The 22,655-nt window shown below is 44.4% G+C and overlaps 1 protein-coding gene across 9 annotated transcripts in view; it reads right to left on the reverse strand.

Annotated features, from left to right (window-relative positions):
- Nucleotides 1-22,655, reverse strand: part of Ank3 (ankyrin 3) — a 600,128-nt gene that overhangs the window by 9,039 nt on the left and 568,434 nt on the right. For 6 of the 9 annotated variants that reach the window (XM_052163460.1, XM_052163459.1, XM_052163458.1 and 3 more), the window contains 6 exons: nucleotides 22,353-22,427; nucleotides 18,572-18,703; nucleotides 17,327-17,470; nucleotides 14,208-14,886; nucleotides 11,553-11,934; nucleotides 622-704 (listed from right to left, as the gene is read on the reverse strand). In XM_052163460.1, coding sequence (XP_052019420.1) covers nucleotides 642-704; nucleotides 11,553-11,934; nucleotides 14,208-14,886; nucleotides 17,327-17,470; nucleotides 18,572-18,703; nucleotides 22,353-22,427 — 1,475 coding nt within the window. In that variant the 3' untranslated portion in view covers nucleotides 622-641. The remainder of the gene's footprint in view (nucleotides 1-621; nucleotides 705-11,552; nucleotides 11,935-14,207; nucleotides 14,887-17,326; nucleotides 17,471-18,571; nucleotides 18,704-22,352; nucleotides 22,428-22,655) is intronic. The other 3 variants (XM_052163463.1, XM_052163462.1, XM_052163454.1) reach the window with 1 other exon arrangement.

The raw sequence follows: 22,655 nt of genomic DNA on the forward strand, positions 1-22,655 counted from the left end.
CCAGAAAAACAGATATAAACAGCTGACTTACTAAGTATTTAACTTCTAGGAAGCCTTTTGATTGGCCTCCTAAGTGTGTCTAGGCTTACATAAAATTAAAGAGTGTATGGAATTCCAATTTAACTTAGAGGTGGAGACTGTTCCACCCCCACCCCAACTCCCACCCTCCAGATTGGGTTTCTCTGTGTAACCTTGGCTGCCCTGGAACTCGACACTCGACTCTTATGGCCTTGGGCACAGTCCCTCTGATCTGTTGCTCAGCAGTCTTCCCACAGTGGCTGTATGTGGCAACTGCTTGTCACGGAGCCTCAGATCATGCATGTGCTTCTGCGCACGCCATACACTTGGAGAATGTTCATAGACCCGACTTGAGTTAGCGTTTAATGTGCATATGTGTGTATATAGATACATGCATATACATGTGTAGATACACATGTATATACATATATATACATATGCATATGCATTCATGTAAAGAAATAAAAACCAGGGTTTATTTCATTTCATCTCCCAATGAGAATTCAGTAAAGAAAAAGGGAAGATAGGAATCAAGGTATTCAGAGGACACAGAAACTTCTCAAGACTTTTAAGTCTAGCTGCTGACACAAGTGTACTTCTCACCTGGACTGACGTCACCATCACTAGTGGGTTTTCTTCTCCACGTTCCGGATTTCCTTCTTCGTCTTCACCTTATATCCTTCTCCCTGCGGAGGGAGAGCACATGTTACATGTTTGCAGTGGAAACATTTGAAAGCAGTTTCCCATACGGGTCCCTGGAGGCTGGATTAGGGAGGAGAAGCGGGTAAGAGTGCCAGGCCACGTGGCATCCTCAGACACAGATGACTTTGACTGCACAGACCAGCTCTCCCACGGCCACAGCATGCGACAGCACTTTCAAGGTAACTGCAGCGTAACAAGACTTCATAACAACACAGAGGGTTAATGATTTCAAAGAGCAGCCAGCCTGTTTCCTAACATATGGGGGAAGAGATTGTCAGCCACACCCACAAGGCACCTAAGCCCCAACCGTTAAAGATCCCCATTGGTTGTAACTGATGGATTTTGTAGGCCAGTGGAGCTGTGTAACTACTCTGTGGCAGTGTGACTGGGACTTCCCAAACAAACACGAAGCTAGGACAAAATACCACAGATGGTCCGACCACTTCTCTGTAATTAGTTTATAGAACTACCATCTCTTCTCTCTCCTGGTCCAAGACAGCACCAACCTCTACAGACTGGGGCTGGCTTTCCTGAATACTAGGTCCACACTTCTCTGATATCAAGGCACGTCACATTTAGTTTTTATTCTAACAGAAGGCTCAGAGGTCTTTTTATTCCGTTCTTACCTGGTCCTCAGAAGTTTTCAGTTTGCATTTTTTTGGGGAACATAAACATAGTATGGAATAATTTGCTTTCTACCTTTACATAGGATAAAGAATTGGGAAACAGTGAAGAATAATAGCAAGATGTCTTCTTTGGCAGAAAATGGTTCGCTGGGTGAACTACGTTCAGAGTTGAGTTGGGTTGCATGTTAGCGCATTGGACATGGGGCGGCGCAAAGCACGACGTGACAGTGGAGTTGAGATTTCCCTACAGGATGTGATGAGCAGGGCAACCACATAGACCCCATATGGAGATTGTGACCCAAGCTCTCTGCCCACCCTAATATTGTCCTCCCTCGGTGTCCTAGACCACCCAACTAAAGGCCATATGTAGACCCTCTCAAGCAGGTTAAGATCGTCAAGGATTCTGTCTCCTCTTTCTCCTTCCAGTAAGTACACTTTGAATCAAAGTAGCTGGACCCCACACAATGCCTAGTAGAAGAAGCCAAGACAACACCCGAAGCTGCGGTCTTTCTGACAGTAGTAAGTGTGTAACATTCAGGTGTGCTCTGAATCAGAGTAGCTGGACCCCACACAATGCCTAGTAGAAGAAGCCAAGACAACACTCGAAGCTTCCACATAGCATCCGCTCCCTTAGCAGGGCTTCCCAGGGGGAAATCACAGGAAATTCTACCGGCTAATTTCTCCCTGGCAACCGGTCTACATTACCAAGTCATCCTGCTTCCTCTCTTGTGGACCAATCCGTCTTATTACTTTCCGAGTGATCTGTTGGAAGCAACACGGAGAAGTAGGGACTAGACTGTGTCGAGAGGGGGCGCTATAACCTACAGCATACAATGATGTTTCTCATGCAGGGTATTTCAACGCTAGGGGAAACCAGTGTCAAGAGGGGGCGCTATAACCTATAGCACACAGTGGTGTTTCTCATGCAGGGCATTTAAACTCTAGGACCACAAAATCTCAATGGCGATTACTTTTCTAGTGATGAGGTTGCCTTCTTCATCGGTAAATTGCTCTTCTGTGACAGATTCACCAGGGATGGTTCTGGCTTCCTCCCCCTAAAGGATGCGGCACAGAGATTGGCGACATGAGAGAGGAGAGTGTGGGCGGGTACTGAACCAGGTCCACGGCACACCACACAGCAAAACACACATGCTCTGGAACCGTGGGGGAAGCCACACACTCCACTTCCCTCTCCAGTGAAAGACAAGACTGACACTGGTTGGTTAGTGAACAGCTGATAACCTTCCATCTTACACCTCAGGCTTGTATTCAGGCATGGATGGTAGAGACCGTAACAAATTTCAAGAAGATGCAGTTAATCCATGGAGAAACCAAGAGGCTTCATTCTTTGAAACAAATATTAGTCAGCGATTAATGGTAACAACAGACAGACACACTCGAACAAAAAACACTCTTTGGTCATCAGTCACACCATAGCTCAAGAGATTTTTATGGCGCAAGTTCTAATTTGAACAGAGGCAGTTTCTGAGCTGGGAAAAGATACTATAAAAAAAAAATCATGCACTAAGAGTAATACATGTTTTTGAAAAGATTATGAAAAAGTTTCAGGGTAGAGAAAGTCTCCTTTGTAGGGGCGGGGACTGAGGTTTTCATAGATTGTGTGTGAAGATAGATGATGAGATGTTCGACCATCCACACTACCGCGTGAGCCAGTAGGATGGAAAGAGCGTCTTGCGTTTCTTGGTATTGATTCTGTTATGCTGCTTTCTCATTTCAAATGGGAACTTCCAGTGGTCTTCTGAGCTCACTCTTAGTCTTGCTTCTGTGTAGTTTCAGTTAACTCAGTGAAGAGGGAAAAGAGGCTGGCGGACTGACGAGATCTTACATCCCAACACTCTGGAATCTGCAGTTTCACGGGGTGGGGGTGGGGTTACTGCTCCTGTTTCCTATGGTTGGTTTCACATATTAGCAAGAATGCCATTTTATTTTAAAGTGCAGAGACAGCTAAGGGGCCAAAAGAAGGTCATGGAAGGTTTTTACTGTGGGTAAAGCATGAACGAATGAAGTATTTCTGAGGTGGTGATTCTGTGCACACCCAGGTCTCGGAATGGTAGATAGGGAAGACCTTTAGGAGGCTCTAGCAAGCCAGAAATCCATTCACTGTGCTCTGAGCATACCCTTCGTGGGAAGACGCTAATTTATTTATTTTTTAAAGAACTTTGGAAAAGAACCTTGGGAAGGAAAGGAGGAAGTAGAAGAAGGTATGAATACAAGAACAAGATATGTACAAGTGTATCATTGACTTAGATGAATGTTTTCAGAAGAACCAAAGCCCTACTTCACAATCAATAACAATACTGCTTCTTGCACTGTTCCAGAAGGTGAGCCCTCTCTTTGTCTCATCACTGAAAATGTACAATGCACAAGCCAGAGATGCAGACGGCTCTCTTTAAGACTGAAACTAAGCATGTAGTTAGTTCCTCACTACGCTAGAGGAGTAGATTGCATTGGAGGACCAGTAAAGATTTATGGAATAGGTCCTTGGAAAATCTATGCCTTTTTACCTCTGTCAGTTATGCTACAGCTTAAAGGTTCTCAGTAAGAGGTCTCTGGAACTCCTTGAGTGGGAGAGAGAGCAATTGCTAATTAACTTTGAAGGTTCACAAAGACTATCTTTCACATAAACAATCCCAGCTCCACTTAGTCCTCTTGACAAGAGTATTTTTTGGCACTCTTCTCCCATTTTAAAGAGACACCATGGTGCATGTGTTTTGGGGTAGGGGGAGTGTCCTCATCTCTGGCGGTCTCTTTAAGAACCACACCATGGAGCTTCCTCTGAGAGGAATGATTCTTTTTCCTCCTGGACTTCTCTGAATATAGGAAGGACATTAAAACGGGTGTTGGTTTGCTTCCATGCATGTGATAAAAGGTAAGCTTCCCAAACCAGAATGAGTGATGTATATTTTGCAAAAATACATGGCCTGTCTAGTATGCACTGTGTGTAGACTATGCTGGTTCCTTCTATATCCACTTGATATAAGCTACAGTCATCTGAGAGGAGGGACTGCGTCTGGGCGACTGAGTTGCTTTCTTAATTAGTAACTGAGGTGGGAGGGCCCAGCTTCGTGTGGTGGTGGAAAAAGCAGAGGAAGCCAGGATGTAGCACTCCTCTACCACCTCTGCATCAGCAGCAGCTCCACGTGCCTGTCCTGACTTCCTGCAGTCATAGACTTTACTTGGAAGTATAAGCCATAAACCCTTTCCTTCCCAAGTCGCTTTCGATCATGGTGTTTCACCGCAGCAATAGAAACCCTGACTAAGACACATACTCTAAGAGACCTGTCATGTATAGATGTGCACGTATGTGTGTATAAATATATATAAATATATAAATTATATATATATAATTTATATATATATATATAAATGATGGATGCATTGGGATACTCTCAAGTTTGTGAAACAGAAGTGATATATAGTTTTATATCATTTTGAACTCCTCAGTTTTGGGGAAGCATATATAGGAACTCTTCAAAATCCAGCAAAAGATGTTGAAAATCAAAGTAATTACACCTGCATTGTATAGTTGGCTACCAACCCATCTTAGTAGTTCTGCTGTGAGTTGGACTTGCTAAGCACAGATCTCAGTAACTCCGGCAGGCATTTGAGACTGTGCTAGCATCAAACTACATACAAGGAAACGGGTGCACAGATAAAACTTCACTTAAAAGTGAAAGGGTCCATGTGATCAGACATGATGAGGTCAATCATTAAATCATGCTACCAACTGACTGACCAAGCAAGTGGTGCTGCTCACACTGGGGGTGGAGTGTGGACTCCTGAATATCACTTCCTACCGAGACGCTCACCAGCCAAAGCCTCCAGATAAGCACAGGCCAGCCCTGAGTGGTGCCCAGCGCTGATACAAGGGCCTGAGGGCTTCCTGTAGCCACAGTGTAACAGGTCAGTGGACTCCTGCTGGACTCAATCTCTGGGTAGCAGGTCGGATTCCCAGCATGGCAGCATAATACTGCCCTCTTCTGTGTCACTAGGGAAGTCTGAATGGTCAAACGCCTGACGCGGTTTAGCAAAGAATCCTCTAGTATGTCTTCTATAGGAAAAAAGCCCTTCACTGCCAAGGTGAGGATGGAGTTCCGCTCCCTGAGCTGTTGCTGCCTGGGTGTGTAATTTTAAAATAAAGCAGTTTATCTCCGAGCATTGCTCCGTCACCTGGGCAGTACATTGGCTTGTGTCAATGACCTTTTAGTCAGAGCAGTCACATTTGATGGTTCTGACAGTGCGGATTCTCACTCTGTGTCTGCCACTAACCGCTATCCCGGGACTCCGCTATCCCGGACATCGACACAGAGATTAAGGAGGAGCAATAGAGGCGACATTCTTCTAGTCTGACTCTACAGTTCCAACTGAAGACTAAGTAACTAGAAAGCGTCCTGCACGTCAGGTTTGTTGTACGATTTATCTTTTGGTTTCTCTGTCCTAGCAAAAGGAGTCTCTCAAAGCTTCTCTAGGTGACTTCACTCTTAGGGTGATGCTGTCCCCAGCCACAAGGCCGTCCTCTGAGGTTACTCATGTCTCTGTCTCTGTCTCTCTTAAATGAGCCCAAATTTGAAGAGTGGGCATTTGAGTAGAATATAGATTCTTGTCTCACAAAGCTTATGTCTGCCATTCTGGTTTATTTTAGGGGTTTCAACACAGGCTCTAAAAATGCATGCAGGTGTCGTATATATCACTATCTATATGTTAAGCTCAAGTACACACGTATCTCCCTCTAATAAAATGCTTAGAGACAGACTTACTGATGTGCGTGTAGGTGGTCAGGGGACGAAAAGAAAGACTTCACTGGCTCAGCAGTGAGGCTGCTTTCTTGTGGTTCCTCTTTTCCCCCCTCCCTCTGGCCTTGTAGTATCTGAGTAACTGCATTTCTGGTAGAGTTCAGTCAGTCCTTAAAGGGGGTGGCCGCAGTAGAATATTGGGGTGAAGTCACAGAAGGCTACAGTTCATTAGGCACAAAAAGCAACTTGCCTCGCGGTTCGTTCACTGTGTTCTCTCTGGGTGTTTCACTAATTATCTTTCATGGGAGAGAACATCGGGACCAGAGGACGCCGAGGGCCTTCTCTGCCAGCTGAGAGCCTGCCAGCTGTGACCAGCTGTGAGGATTTTATAGACAGCAAACCACATGCTTGAAAATATACTACAGACGTCACTCAATCAGTTTACCCATTTGGATATCCACAGGCGTGACTCGGGGTGTGGCCTGCACCTGAGGTGCTCACTTATTGCTGAGCTCAAAATATAGACCGTCACTTCATCTCGAATGTTTGCAGAATCTTTGAGAAATTGTCTTTGAGCAGATCTGATGGTTCCCCCCCCCCCCAGTGTCTATCCTTCATGCAAATTACAGGGCAGGATTAAGAAATGGAGGGAACCTATCACGGAGCTTCTCAGCCCTTGGCTGAGTCGTCTAACACTGCAGCTGTGGAGTCGAATAATCAGTGTTCAGTGTGAACATCTCTTCCTCCCTCTCCAGAGACTCCCACTGGAAGTCTCAGGTGGCATGGCACACCCTCTGTGTGCGAAGCCGAGCACTGCGAACAGCCTATCAGTGAGAGGCGATGCAGACCTACCATGTTCCCAGCTGTGCAGGCTGAAGGCGGAATTTTCATTTCTAATAAAAAAAAAAAAACTGGTCCCGATACTTAAAAGTTCATGTTCATTTGGGGCATGTGTTAAGTATCACTGGAGTTTCTGGAGTTTCCCAGGCTGTACACATGTGCGTGCCAGGCTGTGCCCTACAATTCTCAGTCACTGCTTGACAACGAGGAGACGGCTTTCCTTTCCGAGTCCAGCCTGTGGCACTTCTTCTCTTCTACACCAGATTCTGGGGCATCGCCTGTCCACGGTGTCCACTCACCAAGACGGAACGCTTGTTTTCTGAGAGAGGCGGGACACAAGTGCCAAGAGCTCTCAGACGGACTCCTGCGCAGAACACGCACTACCACACAGCAAGCCTTTCTTTCCGGTAGTTCTTTTACAAGCCTTCAAGTGTGCAAAGAAACAGCCAGCCAGCTGGTTATTAGACATGCTGAACTTCCCAGCACTCGGTACAGGCTTCCAGACACAGCGGCATGCCCTCACCCTCTCGCTGCTGGTACCTTTATAATCACACGCCGTCGTATGACCCGGGTAGTGACCCTCCGCTCCTCCTCTGAGCTTAAATCACTCTCACTGTTGGTCAAGTCCTGATGAATGCATTTTTTAGTATAATTTTATCATCAATATTAAAAACAAAAGATATGCTGAGAAGGCAGATTAAGAAAGAATTGTATTTACTTATTCCTCCCTAAGGAATAGCATGATAAATACTTAAGAGAATCCTGTGAGTTGCGTGGAAGAAAAAGTCTTAGCAATATTCCGGCTGCATTTGTAAATGTGTGTATATGTGACTGGCTATGTCTCTCTGAATGTTCAGAAATGTGTGTGTATGGTTAGGTGTGCCTCTGTGTGTGTGCACATGAATGTACATGTGTGTGCATCTGTGTGTGGAGGTGTCTGTGTCCACAGTTAAAGAATCAGGTAATTAGCAAGGTGGCGTTGGCGGTGGAAAATGCCTTTAATCCCAGTACTCAGAAGGCAGAGGCAAGCATATCTATGAGTTCAAGGCCAGCCTGGTCTACAGAGTAAGTCCAGGATAGAGAAACCCTGTCTTGAGGGAAAAAAGAATAAGGTAAAACTAAAAATTAAAAACTAGCTGGGTGGTGGTGGCGGCGGAGGCCACAGCTCACGCCTGTAATCCCACCACTCTGGGAGGCAGAGGCAGGCAGATTTCTGAGTTCGAGGCCAGCCTGGTCTACAGAGTGAGTTCCAGGACAGCCAGGGCTACACAGAGAAACCCTGTCTCAGAAAAAAAAACAAAAACAAAAACAACGAAAACTAAATGAGGTTTTTGAATTCCTGTCTACACTAGTTTTAAATCTGCCTTCCTGTGACTTGACTGTATGATGTTGTAATTTAGACCCCATTACACTTGGTCTCTACAGAGAAGCACATGTGATTTTTAGGGAAGTCTGGCTTACTTTGTTAAGTATATCAAAAAGGACTCCTGAGGTTGATACCCGTACTTGTCTGTATCAGGAGACGAGGGTTCTATAAGAGCTAAAGCTAATGTTTGAGTATGAACTGTGAGTGCTTGAGAACTTTTGTAAAGACCTAGAACAAAATGGCAGTGTAAGACAGAACATTGTTGGGCTGTAGGATTGTAAGTTCAATGCCAGCCTGGGCAACTTAATGAGATCTTGTCTCAAAAATGTGTATGTGTGTGTGTGTGTGTCCCAGACACAGTTCAGTGGTAGAGAACTTACATGTGTAAGAGTTAATAGTTCATTCCCAAGGACCCAAGAGAGACACAGAGAGACAGATAGAACCAGTAATTCTGCAATGAATTCAGGGGTCTGAAAAACACTAGAGTGGCAAACAGTTTATAATTCAAGTGGGAAAATACTGTTATTGGTTAAATATTCTTTGCCATGCTATTTAATTACAATGATAGGATTATGCAAATGACTAAGTCAGGGAGCTAGGAACTGTGTAGTTAATACCATTAGGATAAGGTATGGCTGTATGGGTTTGCAAGGGCCAAGGGATGGCAGGGTGGGGGGTGGGGTTAGAAAAATCTCAATGGGAGGGAGCGATAGCCATTAGGTAAAATAATGGTAACATCATAGCTGGTAACACACACTAGGGCACAGTGTTGCCAACAGTCCACTGACAGGTAGTTGAAGTGGTAAGAATTGTTAATCCTGACTTTATATGAGGTTCCATTGGAGAACACAGGGCTTCCAAAGTAAAGTCCTGCTGGTATCTGTGCAAGAAGCAGAACTTAAAAATCCCATCCCCTATAGTAGCCTTCAAATTTCACAAAAAGACAGCACATAAAGGAGAGGGAAAAAACATTTAAAGAACATATTAGAAAAATAGGGGTAGGAGGAATTCTGATTCCCAAAGGCACAGAGTTACCCAGGAGATTCCAGGATTAACAGGCTAGAGGAGGTGCAGGGGAGATCCGATTTACTCAGACATGGATTGTAAACTGGCAGAGTCAGAAGCATGACACATTAGAGCAAATACTAACGCAGGACGCACACGCCCGTCAGCCTGGTGACCCTTGCAAGACCTCCAGAGCAGCCCTCACATACAGAGGTGGCTGGTGGGGTCAGGGTTCCAATGTCTTCTCTCTCCCTGGAGACGCAATCTGCTTAGCTTTAGGAGAAGGGAGCGAGCAGTGTAGAACCCCAGGCTTCCTTTAAGAGGCTTCTCTAGAAACCGGCAAAGGGTCAAGCTTTGGGAGAATGTGTGGGATTTTTTCCCCCAAAGCGTTCCTTGCTTTGGGAGGAGAGAGGAAAGCAGGGCTTTACCTTGTAACAGCAGGCTGTCATCCGCGTAAATGCTTCACCCGGGCTTTTGACCTGCTTTTTCAGGGGACAAAAAGGGGTCTGTTGTCTGAAGTGGACATCAGATGGCCTTGTTGGTTGCCACTGTACTTAAGACTGGGCCACTGAAGACATGCCCCGGAGCATCTCGGGGTTTCCTGTGAGATCAAGCTCACATCCCCTAGATGCTGGGGTCAGCAGGCGGACTTTCATGGATGCCTTGTGCCTTGGGTGACCCACAGAGAAGTTTGGTTCTCTTTGCTAGTGAAGCCTGCTGAATTCTCTTTGGGCTCAGAACCACTTCCTTCAACCCTCTGCTTGCCCACACGCGGTGACTTTCTGGTGAGCCACAGGCATAAACCCATCCACACAAAACCAGAGCGTGTCACATGTCACATGTCTGGGCTGGTTTCTTATAGCCCCCCCCCCTTCAGGATATATCTTCTTAGGTAAAAATATCATGGTGTTACCACTTGTTGTTGTTGTTGTTTTTTTTTAGATTTGTTTTAAAAGGGGCATACTGAGCTGTTTGGTATGTTAAAAGACAAGATTCTTGCCCAAACTCATCCTGCTGAAATGTACTGAGAGAGAAGTCAAAAGCAAAACTCAACATTGAAAGCCACACTTGCCGAGGAGAAAGTTAAAAAAAAAAAAAAAAGGAGATGGGGTGGGGATCAAGTTTAAAAGAAAAAAACAGAAGACTCATTTCAGTGCTTAGTATTGGTGACAAGGATCAGATTGTTTGCATAAATGATTTACTTTTGCATTTTCCTCTCAATTTCTTTTTTAATACTCTAGAAAGGGACTAAAAGGATATAAATAGGGGAAGATTGGTAAATGATTGGATGGTTGACAGTCATTTAGCTTCTGAGTGTCTGAGCAGGTTTTTTTTTTTTTTTTTTTTTTTTTTGGTGTGCACTTGAAGTATTGCTTTGTAAAATACTGATTCCTCTCCAAATGCTGGTCTTAAGTGAACTCAGCGTGTCTCAGGGCACACCACAAGAGCTTGCGAGTCAAAGATGGAGGACTGGGTTTACTGCATAGCTGAGAGAAAGTCGGAAGAATAAAGAGAACACTTAGAAAACAGAAGAAAGCAGGAAAGTCGGGTGTGGTGGGGCATGCCTTTAATGCTAGCACCAGAGAGGTAGGAAGACCTCTCGAGTTTGAGGCCAGCCTCTATCAAAAGGCAAAAACAACTTGTTTTAATTGTCTTTCATTGGTGAGAGATCATTTCACTTAAAAAGATACTTGAACATCTCAAAAGAGTAAAACAAAAGAATGAAAAAATCTATTGGGCTTTATCAGAAGGTCTACATGCCGATGATCAACTGACATATTAAAAAGGATGTTTCTAAATGCAAGCTTCTGCCTGCCCTTGAGTCCCCTTTTTCTGGGAATTGCACCTGTTTGATTTTTCAAATACACTGAGATATCAGACCCTACAGAATAGTGTGCATAGATGGGTCTTCAGACGCCACAGAAGCACCAGACTGTGGGACAATCACCTTCCTTCTCCCTTAAGAACAAAGGCTGGGGTTGCGATCAGGGACCGCCAGAAAGACTAGCTACTTAATGCTTCTTTGTTTCTTTTGGTCCTGAGCAATGGCTGGGGATCCTTTATTCCCTTGATGACTGAAGGTGGTAACCCACTGTATACATCCCCCCACCTCCCAGGGCTTTCAATGTGGCAGCCTTTAGCCCATTGTTTAGTAATCAAAAAGCAGATCACAGATACGCAGGATGACGCAGGATAATGCACGATGATGACGCGAGCACGTTGTCTGTGTAAATGACGTACCTTAGGCTCCGACCGGGTGGACCCCTCTTCTTCCTGCAGGTTGAGCCTGGCTTTGCCGTCAGCCGAAATCCTGGTCATCTTTTTCATGCCGACAGGCACACAGGGTTTCGGTGCGTCTTCTATGACAAGCTTGCTGGTTTCTTCTAGAGATTTCTGGTAGGCTGTGAGGGGTGACGCTGGTTCCTCTGCACGACCACATCCGTGTGTTTTTGGTTTCAGGTTCTCTTTGATGCTCTGTTTCCCTACATCGTTTTGGGATTCCGGGAAGTAGGGTTTTGCCTTTGCCTCTGGAATGACTTCTGCTGTGTGGTTTCCGTTTGCTTCGAACTTGCCAGGTTCTCCCGTGAGGTATGAGGTAATGGAATCCCGAGGCTGGTCAGAGCTGTAAGAGAGACAACATGTGAATTCACATGTGTGTGGCTGTACATGCCTTCAGAATGTGGCTTTGGTAAACGTTACTGAACTACTTCCAAAGGCGTAAAATAGGAATGAAAAAACTTGCGAGTGGGTTTAAAATGTGAGGGATTAGCATTGGTGGGGCGGCAAGGTGTTCCCAGGTTCCAGGCACCCCGAAGACCCCAGCCTTCAAGATGGCTAATAGATTGCCATTTCAAAAAATTGTTGGAGCTAGAGAGGTGACTCAGCATGTAAGAGCACTGGATGTTCTAGAGGTTCTGAGTTCAAGTCCCAGCAACCATATGATGGTTTACAACCGTCAATAATGGGATCTGATGCCCTCTGCTGGTGTGAAGGCATACATGCAGACAGGGCAGTCACTACATAAAACTAGTAAATCTTTAAAAAAATTGTTTTTTCCCACGGCTAAATTTTACACCTTCAAAAAGAAGTATAGATGGACATATAGTTCCAAAATCTTCGACTTAAAAGGGAAGGTTAGTGTGAAACAATATTGTGTCATTAATTACAAACAAATCAAAAACAGACCCTAACACTTCCTGAGGGGGGGCGGGAACACCAACAAAAAGGAATTCCTGAGTGGAAACTGTATTCTCAGAAATCCCGAACTGGAACTCTTTGTAGGTTTTCAACCATGCAGACGCCCGCCACACTTCCTCAACTGTGATACTTTTAGTGAACTGCCTTTGTCCGTACCAGCCCTCCACAACCTTCAGTGACTGCCTTCAGGGGGACTTCAGTTCACATCGGGGACTCCTTTCCTAAGTGTGCTAAGTCTTTTCTACTGACTTTCATACATATATACATACATACATATATTTTATATATTTGTTATATATTATATATTTTATATATTATGTATATTTTACTAGTTTTAACACAAACCATTTGTTTTATCTTGAAGCTTGCACATCATTTTTTAATATTGTGCGTACTGCCCAGGAAAGGCAGCGATTAGGGCATTATCTTTTATGTTAATGTGGAAGTGTGGACCTGAAGGCATGCTTCTCCTGTGTGTGAGCGGATAATCAACTCTAAGGATCAACCCAGCGCGCCTTTCCCGTCTGCACTGCTAATCCCTCTTCCCCTCCTCTGGAAGCTTTTATATCAGGAGCAGCAATGTGGGTGGATCCCTGGAGGTCACTGTTATTTTCTTAAATCTAGGACTAGGAAGACTCGATATATTTTCTGTATATTCAAGGGCTGAATGAGAGGTTTTTTTTTTTTTTTTTTTTTTTTGGCAGTTAAATAGCAATAAGCAGCTCTCCTAGATTGATATCTATTTCCTGAAGAGCAGCTATAAACTCTGTCATCCTGTCAGGACACAGGGATTGGGGCTAAAGTGCCTGTTCCCTCTGCAGGAGCTGCTTTGGAAGCCAATAGAGACCAGTTATTCATGCCTTTGTTTCCCAAAAGAGGTTTCTTAATCTCTGGCAAGTCTCTATCTTGGAGTTGCGACTGAAGAAAAAAAATTGAACAGCAAAATGGAAATACGTGGTTAGGAAATAATATTCCCAGTCTTGCAAATCCAACTGAGAGGTTCATCACCAGATGCCATTTGAAGCAGAGGTATGTCTTATAGCCTGGTGTGTGAGGAAGAAAAATACAACCTCTTGTTTCTGGAGGCTACTGTACTGTCTACCTCAGTCATCAGGGACGGAAGACGCTATTTCTTGTTTGGTTTACAAACCTGCTTGAGGGAAGGAGTGTCATAAAGATTATTAAAACGACCTTCTTAGAACTTAGAAAATCCATCCAAGTCACAGAGTGCCTCCCTTACAGTGGTGGGGGTGTGTCCCACGTCCAGAGGCTCTCGGCTTATTATCCGGAGCAGGGTTAGCACAAAAAGGCCAAATGCACATTGACAGAACTACTATAGTCACACCCAGTGGCACTCATGTTTCTGTGTAAAAGGCCCATGTATAGAAGACGGGACTCCCTTTTATCCCAGCACCCAGGAGGCTGCGGCAAGTGGGTCTCTGTGAGTTCAAGGGCAGCCTGATCTACAGAGCAAGTTCCAGAACAGCCAGGACAATGAAGAGCGACCCATTACTTTGGAGAATTATGGTCAAATTTAAATTCACCTTGCTCTAGAGATTATAGCCCACAGAACCAATCTTTACAAAGAGGGCATATTCCCAAACACTTAGAAAACGAGTCACTGCTGAGAAGCGCCTGCTTACAACGTAAGGGTAGAGGACCGTCTTTCAGTGCGTGTTTCCCGAGGCGTGGCCATACCTGTCATCCAGACGGTCCAGTGACCCACCGGTTAGCCTTCGCGCTTGCGCTGGGGGCTCTCGGCTTGCACTCGACGTCTCGTTCTGCCAACCTGCAAGTGAAGACATTGCCAGTTCTGCTCGCTGAACACGGTTAAGCATAGCCTGCCCCTGGTCTTCTGTCATCTCCTCAGCCTCTACTTCTTCAAGTTGAATGTCCTCAAACAGAGATTTGACCTTGTCTTCTGCCACTTCCTCATCAGGACCAGATTTTCCTTTCTCCTGCTGTCCAGAGCTCATGCCTACTTTGCTAGTCTGCGGTCTCAGTGGCTCTGCCTGCTGACCGTCGTTTGGGACCCCGGACACACTTGCCCGGCACTGAGTACACTCGCTCTGACACAGGTCCTTCAACTGGCTCTCATCTATGTCCAGTGGGTCGGCCGTTTCTGTGACAGTTACGGAATCGTCCATTTTGCTGTCTTCTAAAGAAGTGTCTTCTGCGGTTACCACTGGAGGTCCACCTGCTGGATCCTCTATGCTTCCCCGGGAAAGCATCATCCCGTCACTCAGTCTACTGGGGGTCCTATAGGGGGACTCTATGCTAGAGATATCACTAAAATGGTCATCTTGCTGGAAAGGGGTGGGTGGTGTGCAGTACAACCCCGTGGGGGTCTCCAGCTCCACTTGAAAGGAAGGGTGACCTATGGAAGACAGTACATCTGGACTGACTGGAATGAACTGGAACACGTCGGACACAAACACATGGAATAACTCAAATGATATCAGGTATGACAATGTATGATGAGTTACAGAGTAATGTTCACAGTCTCATGGCTTAGTTCTGTTACATGTCATTGAGAGAGATAAAATAATGGCATCCTATCAGTTTTAATACAGTAATGTAACTTATGAGATGAAATTAATTCAATTATAAAGTTAGTTGTCGTATCTAGAAGGCATGTGGCTCAGGGCTAACACAACTTTCTCATTTTAGCATGCAAAGTCTACACTGCGGTAGACAGAACACTGCAAGCCGGAAGAAGCCATTTCTGTAATTAATTACGTCTTGCTTAGGTTAAAAACTCTACACATGAGTAACATAATCCAACTCTAATTATTACTTGTTTACATGAGATTTATGGAGGAAAGAAGGAATGAACTTACACTGGGTGGGGGGGACGATTACTAGGCCTTTAGAGTTACAGTAGCGTTGGCTAAAGATTTTTAAAAGATGTTAGAAAGACAAGGGACTCCGCGTGTTTCAGGCGCCTTGATGGCGTGGTAATGAGGGAGTCATGGTGTGTGCAGAGGTGTTGGTGAAGCTGGTGATGGGAAATCTACTTGGAACCATGAAGCAAATAAAGAGGAGGAAAAATGGTACACAATGGAGACAGGAGGAGAGTGTAAGGGAAGCGTATCCGGGATTCAGAACAGGGCTGTGCTAGCCTGCTCAGGGGAGAAGACAGCCAACCCCGCTTCTAAGCACTCTCCACAGATGACAGAGGAAAAGTCACTGCCCCAGCAGTGAGAAGGTCAACAGCGTTCTGGTCATGGTGAGGAAAGGAGGTCTCCCAAAAGCTCAACAAAGAGGAGAGACATTTAAATGCAGCAAGGTATGTTCTTAATTCACAGGTCTGCAAAACCTAAGACTATGCTCTTCCCAGGAGTTCAAGGGAAACTGCTGTTGCTGTCAGTTCAAGCTGCTATGGGTTAGTGGACGCCTGCCGGCTACTGCTGCCTAGAGTGGGCCTCTTATCAAAATCAGGCTAAGATTTATAGTTTGCATAAGTAAAGATTATTTTGTGTCTAACTTCCCCCTGGAAAATTTAATCAGAGGAACTACACAGGATTGAGATACAGTAACAGAAAGCCATGGGAGGCTGATTTTAATGCTATTCAAACTTTACAATTGTAAAAGAAAACGAACCAAGAATCCCACACTTGTGATTTATTTTCCCAATAAAGAGTAGGGGACTAACTGTAACTTGCCAGTAATTCTCAATCTGCCCTATTTATCTAATACAAACAGATTTTTCTTCAGCATGCAGCCTCCCACATAAGGCAGGGCTCACAAGAGCATGTGTGTTCCAAGGATCCATGGTGGTATTAATGTTCTGAGGATTACAGATACACTTCACCTTTAGGAAATGGGCACTTCCTAAGATTCTGTCATCTTTTCTGATGAGACACATGTAGAATTTAATAAGTTCTTGGATCATGCTCATCTAAGTTTGCCAGTTAATTAGGGAAAAAGAAGATCAGTGTATTGTTTGACCTTTGAATGAACAGGAAACTCTCCCTGGCTAGTCTTGCTCTTGGCACACCTTATTTCCATTCAGCCCTCGCTGTGGGGATGGATTCCCTCTTGTAAAGCAAGATGGGACGAGTTTCAAAAGCCAAGCTGTCTGCTGTTATGGTTTTCCTCTTCTGCGATGGGGGATGGGCTGTTTGTTTAATGGGGGAGGGGACTGTTAAGTTCAACCAACCCAAAAGAGTCTCAGTGATTTTGGTGTTCACTGAGTTAGAAAAAATGCTGTCTTTCGTGAACTATGCATCAAACATTACTCTCCGTCCCAGGAATTACTGGTGCAACGAAGGCTAATATAATGCTAAGTAACTGGGCTCTCTGGAATGAAGGTGGACTTCTCCAGTGCGTGCCTAGTCGCTTGGTCCTGCAACAGCTGATCCAGCTTTTACCCCAACCAGTATGGAGCGCATTGTGCCTTGACATATCACTTACTTGCTTAAAGCTGGACTCAGATTTGATCTCACGAATGAAACGACAGCATTCATTTTTAGGTTAAAAAATTTAAATTTTTTCTAAATGCCAAAGCATTGCTCTTTGTAGATACTAAGTTTTCTACCATCCGGGTGTGCAGAGCACTAGAAACAACAGCTCTTCCAAAGAATGTATTTTCACCTTTCTCCTCTGTGTCACACAGAGACAGGCATTTCCTGAGCTTGCTCTGATATCAGAATGCTCATCTGTACACTTCTGGCTTAACCAAAAAGCTGTGAAAACAGGGAATTAAGTCAAGCTAATCACAGTGCCCGTGGTAGTTGAGCGGTGGCCTCATCCGACAGCACTTTCCGATTTTATTGACCGTTAATTAAGTAAATACGAACACTAAATTCAATTACCATCAACTGGGTCATGGAAAACATTGTTTTCATCTGCAAAGCTTCTGGTGCCTGAAATATTCCCATAATCAAATATTGGTCCTTCCAGCAGAGTCACTATGTCTATTCGGTTAATCTTTGTTAAGACTGAAGTTAAGGCATCAGCTGAAAAGCAGGAAAAAAGAAAGACGGATGAGAAACCCAGTGACACTATCGCCTTCAAATTAACCCAACATCCAACAAAAGCAAGGCTTCTGTAGCTCTGCTAGCATTCCAGCCCGCACCCCTCCCCCACTGCTGCGGAGCATGTGCAGAGCGCCCACTACAGAGGCTGCCCCAGGGAACCAGGGAAGAACCCCAACTTGAAAGCTATCTGTCCCACTGTGACAGGGTGGATGGTCTTCAAGCACCTGGACTCCTTTATGAGGTCTAATACGGCACCATGTTCCGCTGACTTCAAAATATCCATAAGTCATCCTTCTATCAGTGCTGAACAGTTTAATAAGCTCCCGAGCTCAGGCTGCGGAGGCACAGCCACAGTAACTTACTCCGCAGTGTGATGGGTGAGGGCTGGGCGCCTCGACCTCATCACCACTGCCTGCCCAAACCCAGTTATATAGCTGAGGCTTCCCCACTGCCCCAGGCCAAGCTGGGCACAACTGGCTAGCTTCCCCAATTGTGTCCTATCCTCCTCTGTACCCCACTGTATCTCTCCACACCTGGCCCTGGGCAGAGCAGTGATTTCAAACCATTTCTGATGACCACCCCATGACATGAGAGTATTATTTTCCCCCCAGTTTTAGAAGATATGGGAAGAGGACCACACAATGCAAATTACTCCCTGCCATTTGCTTGCCAGACTCTGGGACACCAGCACTTACTAATCAAGCTTGTCTCTCTGGAGAAGCAGTTGTCAGCTTTCCCCGGCTGGGACCCTTTAATACAGTTCCCCAAGGAGTGCTGACCTCCCCAACCAAACAGTTCTTTCTGTAGCTACTTCATAACTAATTCTGCAACTGTCACAAATTATCAAGATGTAAGTATTTGTGTTTTCTGATAGCCTTGGTGACCACTGTGAGAGGGTCATTTGACCCCACTTGGGTCACGACCCACAGGTTGAGAACCACTGCTCTAGCCACGTGGCTAATTCCTCCCTACGTAAAGTTACAGGACACCGACAATCCCAAAATGAGCCCAACAGCGGAATACTCTAAGATATTGACCCTGTGTGGTTTTGAAAATTAAAACAAATAATTTAGAGCATACTTGTGGCATTCTTTCCGTCTCTGGTCACCCACTTTTTTAGTAACATGAAGCTCTGAGAAATTAAAGAATTGGGATTTTCCACCCGTATTTGGTTGATTTCGTCCACTGAAAAATTCAGTTCCCTTGCCAGCTCTGTAAAAAGAGAGAGAGTTAGAACGGGCATATTTTACTTTGCATGTAGTTCATCAAAGTCATGTTCCTAATACCTTTACCCCTCTAAAATATATATATATATATATATATATATATATATATATACACATACATACATATATACACACATATATACATGTATGTATATATGTATGTATGTATGTATGTATATATATAGTAAAAGGAAGCATTCTAAGGAAAAGCCCTCAGGGTAGCACTGGCATTACCCTCTGGTAGTTGGCTTTACAGGCAGGTTGTGATTTCTCCTCAGAGAATAACTTACAATCAAATTCCCATTAAAAATCATTTTTTAAAGATTCTGGGGGTTTACGGAGAGGGCGCTGCTGGCTTCTGTTGATTCGGCCCCAATTCTCTGCAGACTGAACAACTGCACACGAGCTGGGGGGGGGTGCACCCCTCCTGAGCTCGCACTGAGACAGCAGGCCCGTGGTTCTGAGTAGCCCTACTGAGCACACGTGCTGCTCATTCGCTATTCTAGTGGCTACGCCTTCGAGTTTCGTGCTCTCTACTTGGGTTTAGAGATGACTCCAGGGGGGAAGAAAAAAAGTCACACATGTGCTCTGCTTTGAGTGGAAAAAAAAATGACCTTACAAGTCAAGATACTCAAGATGGCTTAATGGGTAAAAGGACCTGCCGCCCAGCCTGATTGTCTGAGCTCCACCCCAGGACCCACATAGGGGAAGGACTGAGCTGAACTCAGTGTGAGTGGAGGGAGACCTTGGGAAAAGGAGACATCTGTTCAGCATTTACCTCTTTAAAATACAGATATCAAGCATTTATTACCTTCATGATTATAAGTAAGAAACTTGAAGAATTGCTTCCACGGAGAGCAACTGGCCAAGATCTATTCCTGTCCAACATTTCCGACAGCTCAGCAAAACGCATTCAGAGATCCTAAAAGTCCCCGTGTTTTGATGAGGAGGCCCAAAGGGGTTTATCAAGTGATTTGTACACACGGGGGTCCCCTGAAGACTAGAACTACTGGAAACTTGACAAGTGTCCCCTTGCTGAACAAAAGGAGGGAGTCTGCTGACATGAAATTGAAGTTTTAAGCTCTCTGTGATCATGGTAGATGGTTAGAAAGGCATCATGTAAAACAGGTGTTTCTGTAGGTGAAACCAGCCCTCTTCAGCACAGAAGTCAGCCTCACACCAGGGTGCAGGGGTACCTCCCTTTATATTCTATTTAACAACAGCAAAAGCTTAAGTTCACTTTGTGACTCTTAAGTATAGTAGTTAGGAAAAAATACCATCACCATCACACATATAAATTTTATATACTATTTATCCATTAAAACCAAGATCAGTGGGTATTTTATAAAAGAAAAACCCTACAAAATATGTATTAGTTGGAAACAAATCTGAAGATTATTTTAACAATCAAAGCTTATTAATGATGGTTTCAAGAGACATGCTTATGTTTTGTTTGCTTAGATATTGTAATTTTTCTAACCATCTTCACTGATCATACAGTAAGTAGTTCTAATTGAAGAAGAAAATTCCAGTTATAATTCCTCCTTCCATTTCTGTTTTAGGTTACAAGAGTCCTACTGCCCAAGAAATCCTTAAGGGCAAAAACATTATTTATTGCTTGAATGACTGAAGAAAGGCATATTGATTTTGAGAAATTCAGAGCAGGAAGATTTTTTTTTTTAATTTAATTTAATTTGATGTTCATTGGTTTGAGGGTGTTGGATCTCCTGGAACTAGAGTTACAGATAGTTGTGAGCTGTTGAGTATGTGCTGGGGCTTGAACCAGGGTCCTTTGAAAGAGCAGCCAGGGCTCTTAACCACTGAGCCATCTGTCTCTTCAGACCCGGGAAGACCTGATGTTATTTCTTCTTTTCTAGTCCTAGGGATGAACTGAGGATTTGACTGTGCCAGGCCACTGAGCTCTGGCCCTAGCTCATCTGGGTTCTCTTGTGTCACATTGCCGAAAAACTAAGGACTGTCCTGTTAGGTGAAGGAAAATCTGCCTGGTATTCAGTAATAACGCAGAAATCAGCTCAAAGAATGTGGATTTTCAAGTGAGTCACCCATGTTGTTAAACATGGACTCTGTAGGGAAATATTTACACATGTAACCACTACTAACGCCCATCAGCCTTCAGGGGACCACTCAGACAGCTGACATACCAGAGTTCCAGGAAGCCCCTGGTCATGAGCAGTTAGTTCATCTAGAGCAGAGACTTGGGAAGGCTTGGGAAGGTAGAGTGTGGGGCGAGGGGTGTCTGAGGCATACAAAGGAAAGATATGATGAATCTCTCTTTCTCTTTCTTTCTTTCTTTTTTTTTTTTTTTGGTGTTTGGTTTTTGGTTTTTTCGAGACAGGATTTCTCTGTGTATCCCTGGCTGTCCTGGAACTCACTCTGTAGACCAGGCTGGCCTCGAACTCAGAAATCTGCCTGCCTCTGCCTCCCAGAGTGCTGGGATTACAGGCGTGCACCACCACCACTCGGCTCATGAATCTGTTTCTTATGGCCTGGTTAATAGCTGATAATGGTATATAGCATGAGAACAGATGCAGTAGCTGATCATAGATATGTATGTATGTATGTGTATATATATATATATATATATATATAATGACTTTAGAGACATGACAATAATTTTTAAGAGCTTAGTTATGTATGGTCTGTAGTCATAAAAGAAATCAAGCATTTGTTGCAGTATATTTTCAGAGGAGTGTTCAAAGGTCTTTGACTGTGTGTTTAACAGGTATATTCCGTTTAGGAATCTTCACATTTCTTGCCGTGGATTGAGTCAGGATTTGAGGGTCTTGTTAGGATCGACACTACAGAGCTTAAGTGCTTGGTAGACAGCCCCACATTTGAGTTTACTGACATGAACCGAGGCTGGCTGTTTCCTCGCCATCACCCCGGCTGTAAATGGTCTCCTAGCACTCAAGAACCTTTGCCAATGGTATCTGGCTCATTTACTTCCCTCTTTATCCAAAAATTGACTTAGAATCAAAGCTTTCGATTCTTTGTTTCCTTGTTCATAGAGATATCAAAAATAATGTTGGGTCTCTATTATCAAAGTAAGAAAAGGTTTTCCTTTTAAACAAATCCTGAGGCATAATAGTTAAGTTCATTTAAAAGCATTGGTCTGCTAAAGGCATCGTGATTGGGTAGACACCATAATCTAGGGAAGCTAAGTAACATGTCTACAACTGGCTAGACCCGGGGGTGGGGTTGGGGGTGGAGGGTGGGGAGGGGGGAGGAGGTAATCCAGCCACTGGCTAAGAGTGCAGTTTTAACAATGGAACATCCTAATTCTGAAGTCATGAGTCTTAGCTGGGTTTTCTTTTATGCTCCTAAGCCATGTGCCCTCAGATACAAGACCATTCTTTTATGGAAATGGCCCCGTGAAGAAAGGGTCTAGAGTAAAATAAGATGTAACTTTATATATCTTCTTATTGTGTCCATATAGAAAAACTAAGAGTGTATAGTTGCTATCAGTATTTATCAGGGTGAGTAGAGTTCTGGATAAAGCCTTACTCGTTGCTTGTTTGTACAGTTTACAGATGTACACAATGATTTTTTTGTAGGTGTTGAAGACAAGGGCATCGGGAAGGGTACCTGCTTTTCTCAGGAGCACACAGACTTACCTGTCCAGCTAAGTCCCAGGTGATCGGCTACTATGGCCATCCTGATATCCGTCCGCTCGCAAGGACTCTGGGGACCTACGATTTACAATTTCCCAATTAAAACAAATCGCCAGGTAAGCCATGCCACTGGACAACTGCTTTTCGCGGTACTCAGATCTTACAGAGACTGACGTCACTAACACTGTGTCCTCAGATGTGTCCTAGTCACCTATGCAAGGGACTCGTCTGTCACCCGCCTCAGGCCAAATGCCAGATTGCATGGATGCTCGGAATGTAATGAGATCGAACATGCTGGTGAGCTGG

Source organism: Apodemus sylvaticus, chromosome 19, assembly GCF_947179515.1.
Source record: "Apodemus sylvaticus chromosome 19, mApoSyl1.1, whole genome shotgun sequence".
NCBI classification, from domain to species: Eukaryota; Metazoa; Chordata; class Mammalia; order Rodentia; family Muridae; genus Apodemus; species Apodemus sylvaticus.